Source organism: Myodes glareolus, chromosome 2, assembly GCF_982192425.1.
Source record: "Myodes glareolus chromosome 2, mMyoGla1.1, whole genome shotgun sequence".
In the NCBI taxonomy this organism is placed as follows: domain Eukaryota; kingdom Metazoa; phylum Chordata; class Mammalia; order Rodentia; family Cricetidae; genus Myodes; species Myodes glareolus.
The window spans coordinates 8,678,027-8,691,031 of NC_142027.1; the positions used below are offsets into that span (position 1 = coordinate 8,678,027).

At 44.3% G+C, this 13,005-nt stretch overlaps 1 protein-coding gene across 2 annotated transcripts in view; it reads right to left on the minus strand.

Annotated features, from left to right (window-relative positions):
* The window catches only part of Mrps6 (mitochondrial ribosomal protein S6), a 52,151-nt gene that overhangs the window by 8,432 nt on the left and 30,714 nt on the right, over positions 1 to 13,005 (minus strand). For both annotated transcript variants that reach the window (XM_048422723.3, XM_085685785.2), the window contains exon 2: positions 3,767 to 3,906. In XM_048422723.3, the coding sequence (XP_048278680.2) occupies positions 3,767 to 3,864 (98 nt within the window). In that variant the 5' untranslated portion in view covers positions 3,865 to 3,906. The remainder of the gene's footprint in view (positions 1 to 3,766; positions 3,907 to 13,005) is intronic.

Here is a 13,005-nt window from a genome sequence, read left to right on the forward strand (position 1 = left end):
ATAAAGGTGAGCAGAATAGGCTCCTGCAGCCAGGTGGAACACACAAGAACAGGGTTTAAAAAGTTCAAGACAGTCTTCAGCTCAGCATAAACAACCACCCAATTCCACACACCCCGAGACAGCCAATAAGTAACTGTCTATGCTTGGGTCTAGAAATTTAACCATCAAGTTGTTCCAGTGAGCCAACAAGTTCCCAGTAACAAGGATTTGCAGACCAGTCTCTGGAACACAACCTGCTTCTCAAGCAGGGTCTGACCAAACTAGTATTTGGAATAATGACATTTTTATTTTTTGGCATAATCTGGGGTCAGCCTGGGGACGGACATGCGAGAATGGCAGTGCACTGATCCAGCATGCTAGGAGGGAACTGTGTGGCGAAGACTCTGTCTGCCGGCTCTGTGGGCACTACTGCCGTACGGGTGCCTCTACTTGTCCTCTCTTGCTTCTGCTACCTAGGTCAGCACACACACCGAGACTTCCAATAGACTGAAAACTCTCAAACATCAGCAACCACGACAAGCCCAAGAATCATCCTGAGACCTGTGGATGCCACTGAAACACACTGTTATGCCCTAGAATGGATGGTCATAACACCACATGAACATGGGTTCCTGAAGGACATGCAGACCCATTTAGTCAGTCACCTAAGCACATACGTCGGACTCATGCACACAGCATGAAAACCTCAATCAGTGCCTTGACCAAACCGCGAGGACAGGTCACAACTTTCAGGGTACTGAAATGAACCAAACCTTTAAATGTTAAATGAATAATGAACAACCCTATGCTGTTTCTTAACCATCTGCAAACAGTGTACTTTCTGGGACATGTCATGTGTGCAACACTTTCTTGGTTATGCACAATGCACAAAAGCAATGTGTCAAGTGAAGAAAATGCCTACTACAAGGAGGGCTAGATGACGTGTGCAGCTGACCTCAGCTCCCTAAGACAGGCATCTAGAAACCTTTACTCAGGCAGCTCTAAATGCACCAGCCCTCAAATGCTCATTTACCAAATGTCACCTTGGAAAACAGTCAGAGTATATAAAAACAAAGCCACCTTGGGCCAGCAAGATGGCTCAGGAGGTGGAAGAGCTTGTATGTAACCCTGACCACCTGCATTCAATCCCCAAATTCACCAAGGTGGCAAGAGAAGCAACTTTCAAGCGCTGTCCTCTGACTTCCGCTCACGCACTGTGGCATGCACAGGCCTGCACTGCACACGCCTGCGTGTGCACGCACACACACACACACACACACACACACTGTGCTCACATGACACTGACCAGCACCACGACTCACTGAAGGGCTCACCACCATTTGTGTCTGGAAAAACAGGCCATGCCAGGCTCCCCACACTACACTGATGTCACACACCTAGCCTTGGCTTCAGCATCTCTGTAAATTTGCATTCGGATACAGCATTTTGAAAATAGGACCTTAACCAGATAAATGCGGGCAGTGACTTCTCAGCAGCACAGGTATAAAGCCCAAAGCCTCCTCCTGGACCTGAGACACTCCACTGTGCTTGCACACAGTACACACGTGCAGTGTACTGCAAAAACGGTGCCCTCCTGCACTAGCTCTTCCAACACCAATGGCTACAGTAACTGAAAAGCACACAGCTGGTCAGCGCTTGAAAGAAGAGCAAGTGCTGCCAGGTGGGCTCCTCCAAGACAAGTATTTGCTCCACCCACAAAGAACAGCAGCACCCCTACCAAGCATGCTCCAGCACTGCACAAGGAGGCCTGAAGCTAGAAGAGTCAATACAGCAGCTCTCAGTGTGGGCTCGGGCAGCTGGCTGAAGTGCACACGCTAGTTAAAGAAATGGCAGGAGAAACAGAATCACGTTGACAGGAAAGGCACACTCCCAAATGGATTCCTCCAAAATCACCACATGGATAAGGACACTGACTTCTCACCTTCTACATAAGAATTGATGCAGGAGAATTTTCTGTATTCTGCCAATCATGTTTTAAATAAACACTGATTGGCCAGGCAGGAAGTATAGGCGTGTCAACCAGACAGGAAGTAGAGGCATGGTGATGAGAATAGGAGAATTCTGGGAAGCAGGAAGCTCCTTCGCCAGTCCAGCCCAGACCACTGAAGAAGCAAGATGTGACCTGCCCCGCTGAGAAAGGTACCGAGCCATGTGGCTAACATAGATAAGAATAATGGGTTAATATACGCTACAAGAGCTAGTAAGTAGCCTGAGCTAATGGGTCAATCAGTTTTATAACTTATGGAGATCTCTGTGTGATTTTCTCTGGGACTACACAGCTGGGGGACCAGGTGAGACAGAAACCCCAACAAGCAGGCCCTTCATGATACAGAATGGTACCCAACATGCCCATGTTACAAGAATAGCTAATCGTCCCTGGACAGACCACATGCATTCCTTTTAAACAGAAAGGCAAAGACACCCACAGTCCTATGGTAAAGCCACACCAATTTGTGACTAAGTTTTTAAAAAAAAAAAAGTGAAGAAAAGATGTGTATCCTGCCATGCACAGGGCACACACGCCCTGCCATGCAAGGTACACATGCCCTGTCATGTATAGGCATACACGCCCTTCCACGCACAGGCACACACACCCTGCCATGCACAGGCACACATGCCCTTCCATGTACAGGCACACATGCCCTGTCATGCATAGGCACACACGCCCTGCCGTGCACAGGTACACACACCCTGTCATGCACACACACTCCATCCCTCATTGTCATTGTGGCTGTGGAAAAGGCCCAGCGACTGTGCGCTGCCTGTTTCCTAGCAACACTCAGGCACTCTGACAAGACACTCTTAAGAGGCTCAACAGAAAACAAGGTGAGGCAATGAAGACGTCTGCAGCACGCGCCTCATCCCAGAAGCACGTTTCAATGCAGTACAACCTGAGGCCATCGCCCACACCCTTTTAAACCAGGAATAAAGCAGTTTACCGACCAGCACGCAACTGCACATTCTCTCTTCATTCCCAAGACAACCGAGGGTGAGACTTGAAGTCAATGCCCACGGATGACCAGAGACGCTTGCAGAAGGCACAAGGTTCTGAGTGCCAGAGAGTAGCAGCACCCTGGACAGAACACACCCAGGTAGAAAATCGCATGTTGTCTAGAGTAAGTCAGATCTTTTCATGCTGGTGCAGCTGGCTCTGGCTGGAAGCCAAGGAAGCCGACTGCTTTGTGTATCTGCAAGCTGGGGCTTCTGAAGGCAAAGGTTAAACGTCAAGAAAAAAAGCCAGAGTTTGAAAACAATTCCCCCAGTGGGGCCTCCAAGTCCCCTGCTCTACCCAGAGCCTCTGTTCGGACCTGCCTACTAAAGCCAGTTTAACATCTGTATCCATGGGGGTCTGGATGGAAATGGTCCTCGGAGGCCCAGGAGCGCAGCTCTATTAGGAGGTGTGGCCTTGCTGGAGAAGGTGTGGCTTTGTTGGAGGAGGTTGGCTTTGAGGCCTCAGAAGTTTGAGCCAGGCCCAGTGGCTTACACACTGCTGAGCTGCTGATCTGGATGGAGAACTCTCAACTCCCTCTCCAGCACCAACCGCGCTCCCACCACCACAATGGACCTAAGCCACCCCAGTTAAATGTTCTCCTTTACAAGAGCTGCAGTGGTCATGGCGTCCCCTCACAGCAATAAACCCTAAGACAGCTCCTACAATAAGCATTGCTTTATACTGATGCCTGGGGGACAGCTGCACAACAGGACTGACGGTGGCACTGTCAGTATTCTCTCCTAAGCCTGGGAAGCCATTTCCAGAGACACTTACCCGCCTCTGCTGTGCTGCTGGCCGTGGCTGGAGATCCGGTAAGGAAGTGCGCGCTCACCCAGGTTTTCCAGGCTCCTCACGATGGCTCCTCGGTCCATCAGGGATTCTAGTGTACGTTTCAAGGCAGCAGCTGTCTCTGGCTATGTTTGTTTGGTTTGGTTTTTTTAAAGAGAAGAAAGAAAAAGTCACAATCAATATGAAAATGAGAATGATTAGTTAAGGCCATACTGTAGACATCTCTGGGTCAAAGCAACTGAAACTGGTTTTCATTAACTTAAATAAAGAAAACAAAGCAAAGGCTTTTATGATACACGATGGCTCGCAAGAACAGAGCCCATTGCGGCAAAGCTCCATGGGTCTGGGAGACGGGAACTCTCAAGAGCCTCAGCCACCATCCATTCTTCTACATTATGACTCAGAATAGAAATTCCAGATCGGCCTGTTGTCAGGGCACCCGAGTCGTGTACCAATCACGGCCAAGTGGGAAAGGGGCTGGATCTCACTGGGGGATCACAACCAAAAGGGCAACGTGCCGCCTCATGGAGTACACAGTCTAATGAAGAGTTTAACACAGACACATGGAAGGGGACCAGACAGGAGAAAAGGACAGTGCCATAGACACCTGTGCACATGTGTGCGCCTATGTGTGCACATGTGTACGAGGGTGTAGACCCCAGGGCTCACTGGCTAACCTGTCAGATCTAACTGTGTGCACATGTGTACGAGGGTGTAGACCCCAGGGCTCACTGGCTAACCTGTCAGATCTAACTGTGTGCACATGTGTACGAGGGTGTAGACCCCAGGGCTCACTGGCTAACCCGTCAGATCTAACTGTGTGCACATGTGTACGAGGGTGTAGACCCCAGGGCTCACTGGCTAACCCGTCAGATCTAACTGTGTGCACATGTGTACTAGGGTGTAGACCCCAGGGCTCACTGGCTAACCCGTCAGATCTAACTGTGAGCACAGGCTTCCTAAGAGACCACAGCTCAAAATGAACATAAAGAAGATACCTGAAGTAAACCTCTGATCTCACCCCCCCACACACACATACACACACAAGTGAAGGGACACACACACAAAGGTGAAGACACACACACACACATACCCCACATGTGTACACACCAAGTGTATACCCTACCCCATATGCACACACCACACAAATAAATGTTCTTTTTATAAGGGAATTTTATCGTGTCTGTTTAAAAAAGGAACAGCTACCTACCACAAAGGCAGTTTAAGAAAACAAAACACATCTTTCACTTTGTGTCAAGGCAGGGACTGCATCAATGGACACACTCATTTCACTGGGATACAAACCAGTCAGGAGTCTAAGGAGAGGCTGGGGGCTGGCGAGATGGCTCAGTGGCTGAAGGCACTCACTACCCAGCCTGAGGTCAATCTCCAGCACCCGCATGGTGGTGGGTGGAAAGAACAGACTCACACAAGCTACTCTCTGACCTCCAAACACACACGGTAGAAAGTGTAAAAAAAGAGAGTAAAGAGCAATAAAAGGTTTATGGTTATTAAGGTTGTTTAATATACTTTTTTTCATATACCTTACCTCGAAATAAAGCAGATTCCCAAAGACAGAGCCCTCAAACTTTGTTTTTAAAATTAAGTTTTATGGGAACACAACTAACACATGCATTTGAAATGTTTATGGCTGCTTCTCTTTAAAGCAGATTTGTAGTTACAACAGAGACCAGACAGCCTCAACCTGGTCATTTCTACGTAGCCAACCTCGGTTCTACACTGTGAAAGGTGGAGGGAGCCGGTGGGGCCTCCGTCACATATCAGTGTGGAGATGGGTTTCAAGCAGGTTGATTTCTACTCATGCAGTAGTCTATGGCTCCAGTTTCTTCACAACTTACCTACAACACTGGTAAAAACATAAGCCTTCTGTAAAGCAATCCAGCAATGCTTATTAGCATAAAATGTGTAAGGTTAAGACTCCATAATCACTAAATAACGTACTCTACACAACCTATCATGTCCACATATGAGGATCTAACTATAAAGACAATTATGACAAAGTTTACAACATAGGTCATTAAGTGAAATTGGCTGCCTATTAATAGCAGATGGGCTCAATGAATTATTTTCACTGACTTTGAACAACTAAGGTGCTTTTTATGTAAGCACTAAAACCATGCTATTGATCTTTACTTGCTGGTGTGTTTCACCCACTTTGTTCATTCATTCAGTGTTGTGTGTACATGCACGGGCATGTGCAAGTCACAGTACCCACCCAGGGGTCAGAAGAAAAACTTTGGGAGCTGGTTCTTTCTTTCCACCGGAGATCTTTACCCACCATGCCACCTCACCAGCCAATAAAATGTGTTAATAATAAATATACATTTAATAAAACACACATGCATGTTCTATGTGCACACAGGAACTATGAAAAACATCAGACATACAGCTAACTAATGAGAGGATCTACATTTACTTTATCATCATGCTTTATTAACTGATTTGTTTTATAATAATCAATGGAAAGTTGTCACAGAAACAATTAAAAAAAACGGACACATAACAGTATGTATACATGGATCAACATATTTCAATAGGTGCATACAACATGCAGCTCTCAGATCGAACTGTCTTATCCATGCCTAGACACCTGTCATTTCTTTGTGTTGGGAACATAAAACCCATTCCCCTAGCTATTCTGAAATGTTAATTTCTTAGTTACACTCTTTGCTGCAAAACAATGGAGTTTTCCCCTCCTGCTGCAATGTAGGAAGCCCTTCTGTGTATGTGTTGTTCTTATTGGTGAACAAGTAAAGCTTCTTTGGCCTATGGCATGGCAGAATATAGTCAGGCTTGAAGAGATATATATAGAGAGAGTAGGCATAGTCAAGGAGATGCCATGTAGCTACTAAAGGAGTAACATGCTGACACCAGTAAGTCACAGCCTAGTGGTAATACACAGATTAATAGAAATGGGTTAATTTAAGATATAAGCGCTAGCAAGGAATATGCTTAAGTTATTGGCCAAGCAGTGTTCTAATTAATATTGTCTCTGTGTGATTATTTGGGTCTGGATGGCCAGGAAACAAATGAGCAGTCACCACTTATAAAATGGCACCCAAACGTTCAGCAATGTACATCCACATAAGACCTAAAAAAGCTTAAGGGGGGAGGGCTTCTAGACCCACAAAAACAGGAGCCAAGTGCATCTTCTTGGTACTGCATTTTTTCTTCAGATAGGCTCTGATTGCTGGCGGCAAGCAGAGGCATGGTTCCTTTAAGAGAAGGCTTCCTAACTCAGCATGAGCAGCAAGAACTGCACAGCTTCTTTAGGAGAATGCTTCCTGGTTCAGGCTGCAGCGCAAACTCTGGCTCTTCCGCCAGCTCTTGCACTTAAATGGGGTTTGTAAGCAGTGTGCTTCAAGTTGCTTAATGGCAACATAGACCCGCTGTGTCCCTAGAGCTGGGACAGTGAGCATGGCCCACAAAGCTGGCAGTGAACATATCTCTGACATGTTGGCCTGGACAGAACCAAAAGACAAATAAATAAATAAATAAATAAGTCTCAATCCTAGTCACACTTCTGCTTAGAAAATGATTACAGATATGCAAGAGAGACAGATTCAGATGAAGAAGACGTCTAAATGGGTCAAAATGTCAGATAAATGCACATGGGCTTGAAAAAGAGAAAGGAGTACAAACAGTCCTAGATTAAAGGAGTAAAAATAATAAAATAAATATTAAAAAGTAATAGTGAAAAAAGCCACATAAAGATGGAAAATATACAGTCTGGATTATATACACAAATGTGTTTTCTTTAAAAGTTTTGATTGTGAATGAGCTAACTACAGAGAGACATTTCACTGTACAGACTGCTAAGCTGTATATATATATATATATATATATATATATATATATATATATATACATACATATAGTTTATTGACTTCAAAATCTGAGTCTAAGGATATGTTTCTTTGGAAAAGAGGTTCTGCTTTTGTTTCCACAGAAGATGAGAACCTGTGGATTCCTTCAAAGCTAATGTGGTTTGATGGAACAAGACCCTCCCAAAGGTCTCTGTGAACCCTAAAAATACTGTGCCATAAAACAGCAGGAAAGAGTTTGGAGAAAACTATGCCCAAATTCCCAAAATGATTGTTTATAAATATTTATTTTTATTTTAAAAGAGTTGGTTAAAAATGATTAATAGTCAAAGTTAATTTCTAAAAAGGGGGTATATGATATAGAGATAAATACTTTACAGTGGCATGGACTTTGGTCTACTGATAAAAATTTAAGGTTAATTTTGTTACACTGTATATATGTATTTCTATTCTTATTTAAGGTATTGTTTGTGCAGCTCATTTAAAAACTGTATAATTAAAACTACAGATTAATAGTCATTTATAATAATCAAACTTTTAATTACATCAGTTAGATTTTCTATATATACAGAGATATAGTTCAGTTAGATAAATTCCAACACTTCAAAGACCTACAGAATAAGGTATTTGAAAAGTTTTAAGAATTTAGACTTTTCTTAATAGTGAGACATGTCTGCTCTGGCAGTATCAATTACTTCAAGAGGATGATGGGCATTGAAAAGGCTCCTTGGAGTTTGTTAGCCATTTAAGCAAGAAACTGCTCTTGCCTGGACTGTTTAATGAAATGCTGTATGAACTGGACATGCAGGACCCACAGAAAAATGACTGCTGAACTTGCCTAAAGGTAAGATCGTCCTTCAGGGTTCCTACTTCATCAAAGAGTCTGCCAGACATTCTGCAGGACACAGAAGAAAGTGACTGACAAACTGCCAATAAAGGCAAAACAGATTTTCAAATTTCCTGCTTCATGGAAAAGTCTGCTGGATACTATGGGCCTGCCAGCTAAAGATGGAATACCCAATGTTACAGAAGAACTTTGGGTGACTGTCAGGCAGCAAGATGTCTGTCATTTCTAGAGTTTTGGAAGTTGCTTACAATGCACTTCTTGTTTACTTAGGTAATATATCCTTCTCAGGTCTTTGATGGAGTTGAAGACAAATAGTTATAGTTTCCCTTATTTATGATAAAAGATAAATTAGAAATGAAGCTTTAGAAAACAATGATAAAATAGATGATAGAATATTTTCTTTAATTTTGCCAGATACAAATAGATTAAATATTGTAACTGTAATTCTTGCTTGATACCTGTTTTGTTTATGTGATTTTTCTATGTTAAAGTTAAAACCTTCCTTTTTATTTAGACAGAAAAGGGGAGATGATGTGGGATGTCCTTCTGTATGTGTTGCTCTTACTGGTTAATGAATAAAGCTGCTTTGGCCTATGGCTGGGCAGAATATAGCCAGGCTGGATGAGATATAGAGAGAGAGAGTAGGCAAAGTCAAAGAGGTGCCATCTAGCTGCCAAAGGAGTAACATGTCGGCACCAGGAAACCACAGCCTAGTGGCACTACACAGATGAATAGAAATGGGTTAAGATATTAGGAATATGCCTAAGTTATTGGCCAAGCAGTGCTGTAATTATATTGTCTCTGTGTGATTATTCAGGTCTGGGCAGTTGGGAAACGAGTGAGCAGTCTCCACTTACACTGCTGTTTGTACTTCTTACTAACTTCTCTATTCTCGGTTTCTGGAAATCATCTGCTCTTTACCTCTGCTGGGCCAACGTACTTAGCTTCTTTAAAAGTGAGCACTTATATTTGTGTTCTGTGCCTGCTTATGACCCTCAATGCACCCTTCAGACTCCTACTCTTTGGTGCAACTGACACGAGCGCATTCCTTTTATAGCAGAGAATTTCACTACACGTGTGCGCATTTTCTCTATGTCCAAGCACCTTGATGTGTGTGCTGCATTTTCTCTATGGCCGAGGACCTCGCTGTGTGTGCTGCATTTTCTCTATGGCCGAGGACCTCGCTGTGTGTGCTGTATTTTCTCTACAGCAGAGGACATCACTGTGTGTGTTTTGCATTTTCTCTAAGGCCAAGGACCTCGCTGTGTGTGCTGTATTTTCTCTACAGCCAAGGACCTCGCTGTGTGTGCTGCATTTTTCTCTGTCACCCACTCAGCACTGATGGGCACACAGAAGAACCTGTGTCCTATCTATAGTGGATATTGCTGGAACCCATGGGGACAATGGTTTCTCTTAAATACACTGATTTCTTCTTCCACAGTTGGTTCCAGAAGTAGGGTTGCTGCATCACATGACAGTTCTGTTCATGTTTAGAAGCCTAAATCCTGTGTTCCTTAACGGACACATTTGAACCAAACTTCTTTGGGGATGGCGGGGCACATGGGGGAGTGATAAGCACATAGTTTAAGAATTCTGTGAATCCTAGATCTATCCCTGAAAATGTATACATTTGCTGATTCCATATTCACACAGGTTTAGGCATACAGACAGTTTCCAGGTTACTCAGAGCCAGTGGCTGTTATGAGTGATCACTGTCTCTTGAGGAAGCAGAGCAAAACTAAAGTCTGGAGGAACTGGGGATTGCCAGCCTAGAATCAGCTCAGAACAGACAGATGTGCCCATGGTACCAGAGGTCACTGGGCAGGACATGCTTCACCCTGTGAATGGCCATTAGACAACCGTGAAGTCACTTCAGCAACAAGGCAGGCAGAAGCCTGTTAAACAGAAACAAGACAGCTATCCAGGAGGTCAGGAGCTGGTCCATGCTGGCCAATCAGTGATGGTCCTGGATACAAACGGATAATCTGAGAGTGACCCACAGAGTGGTGTTAGCTGTTAGTTGACGTGTGCACAGGCTCACACTATGTGTCTCATATGGAACACTTCACAATTCAACTGTGAAGGGTTCAGTTCCTTAGTCAATTTTTCCGGAGTGTCAAGTCAGAGGGCCTCATTCAGATCTATTTTAAGAGCGACTCTGCAGGCTTGCCTGAGTAGAACCTAACACTCCCTTTACTACGTGAGCCATCACAGGGAGAAGGCAATCAGCATGGCACCCCTCAACACACACTGCAACCCATTCAGCTCCAAACTAGACGTTCAGTTCAGCAAGTGACAACCCACCTGGAACCCTGGCACAGTGGAAGAGGGAACAAGAGGTCATCTTTGGCCACACAGTGAGTTTAATACTAGCCTGTGCTAAGAAGGCCCTGTCTGGAATAAAGAAAAAAGATGCTTCCATTTCTACCATATGTGTCAATTTAAACTTCAACTGACGTAGAGAACAAAAGTCTTAGCCCTGAAATGCTCCCCTCTCTCCAGGTGCAAAGGTGAGATCGGCAGTATTCTGTGAACCTCACTCTTCAGCACGTAATCAAGGCTCTAAGCCTTCCTCTTCTCCATTATTATTGTGTGTGTGTGTGTGTGTATATATATACGCATGCACATGCACCTTTGTCTACATATACACCATACAATGATAAAAGCATTAAAAATTTAAACTAGAAAAACAAACAGCTTTATATTTCTATCACAACTCAAGCCTTTTTACCTGTGTTCTGTCCTCCCTTAGCACCTGCTACCTCCTTGGTTACCTTCCTACTAATCTGTACCTACAGTGCCCTTGGTATCCTTTCTAAACTATCCTGTGCCCACACATACAGCTGTTTATGTATATGCATGTATGCACATGTATACATCAAAGACTGGGATCTGCATAAGGGAGAACATAGATCTTTCTTTTGAGGCCCAAGTGGCCTCACATGGACACAAAGACCTTTTCTAAGGCCTTTAAGGTGGTAATAATCTTTCTCGTGGTGATACTACAGTCCTCTCTGAAAGCAAAGTGGAGAATGCAGTCCCAGCAGGCGGCTACTTAGGGTTTCTACTTCATCAGGAAACAAAACCAAAACTCAGATGCCCATGTTTACTATTCTGAGAACATTCCCAAAGCCAGGATCCTGTAGCCGGGTCCATTTATGTCTTCCCCATCCCTTTCCAGATGAATAAAGGACAGGAGACAGAAGGACAGGCAGGAGTTCTGGTTACTATGACAGCAAGTAAATGAAATGACGGGGAGAGCAGGGTCAGGTAGAGATCACCAAGGCGCTGGCTTGCTGATTGCTGCCTCTGCACCATCTAGTCCCTGTATTCACCGCCTACTTCAACATCTTCACACAGAGGACAGCACTGAGTGTCAGGAATGTCTTGGAAGGTTTGAATCAACAAAGGATTTTGACAGCAAAGACAAACGATTCATAGGAAAATTCTAGTTAGGTCCTGTGAATCTTCTAAATGCCAGGGCCATGTTTAGAAAAATACTAATGAGAAGATTGTATGAGAGAAGTGTTCTTTACCTTTTAAACAATCCATTATTAGAATCAGAAGCAGGCACGGTTAATGGACACAGATCTACATGTCTGGCTGAGCAGCAGAATACAGCACATCAGCTAGGCCAAGGCAGAGGTACTCAAAAGTCAGGGGATGGAAGGAAGGTACTTAGCATATTTCTTCTAGCATGGAAAGCAGGGCAGACAGACACAAGGACATAAAAATACCACAGAATTACATTGGTCCCAGTTGGTCACTGGGATTCAGCTACAACCGAAGCTAGAAGAGTACCGTTCCTCGGTGACCCCATGAGCATTCTACTAGTATAGCCATGAGGGAGCGTCTCTTCCTGAACTAAACCTTAGTTCACACCTTACCCTCATGTCTCTGGAGAGGAGCAGAAGCTGGCATAGTGTGTGTTCAGCGTGTCTGATGGATACGTAATTCAGAGAAGTAAAAGTTCTTACTACGTGAACCAGTTGGAGTCAGAAGACAGAAGAAATAAGATCTCCACTGCAAAGAAGAAACAAATGCCATTTGCTGAGAGGCAGAAACGCAAAGCAAAGCAAGTGCACACCCTTACTTAAACCAGAGCTAGAGTACAGGAGCCAGAGTCACCAAGGAGGAGCCAGGAAGTCAGAGAAAGTCAGTGAGTTACCGTATCTTCACACTCCACTTGGAATGGAACAGAACAAACCATCCTCACTATCACTCATTATCAGGAGATGCTCAAATCCTAAAGCGTGCATGATAGGGGAGTTCAGCCAATCACATTCTGTTTTTGGGGCGTGCCGCCCTTAGGCTAAAGCTTGCCTATAAAACTAGCAAGCGCGCTCCCGCTAGCTCTCAGCTCTCTTTTAGCCTGGCTCCTGCATCCGGACGGATTGTTTGGATTCTGGTGTAAGCTGTTGTAAGTCTTACTTCTGTTTATTAAAGCTGTATATTTTGTATTAAGATAGTCTGGGGACTTTTCATTACCATTCCCCCTGCGGCCTCACGTGCACTGAAAGATTCTGAAAAGC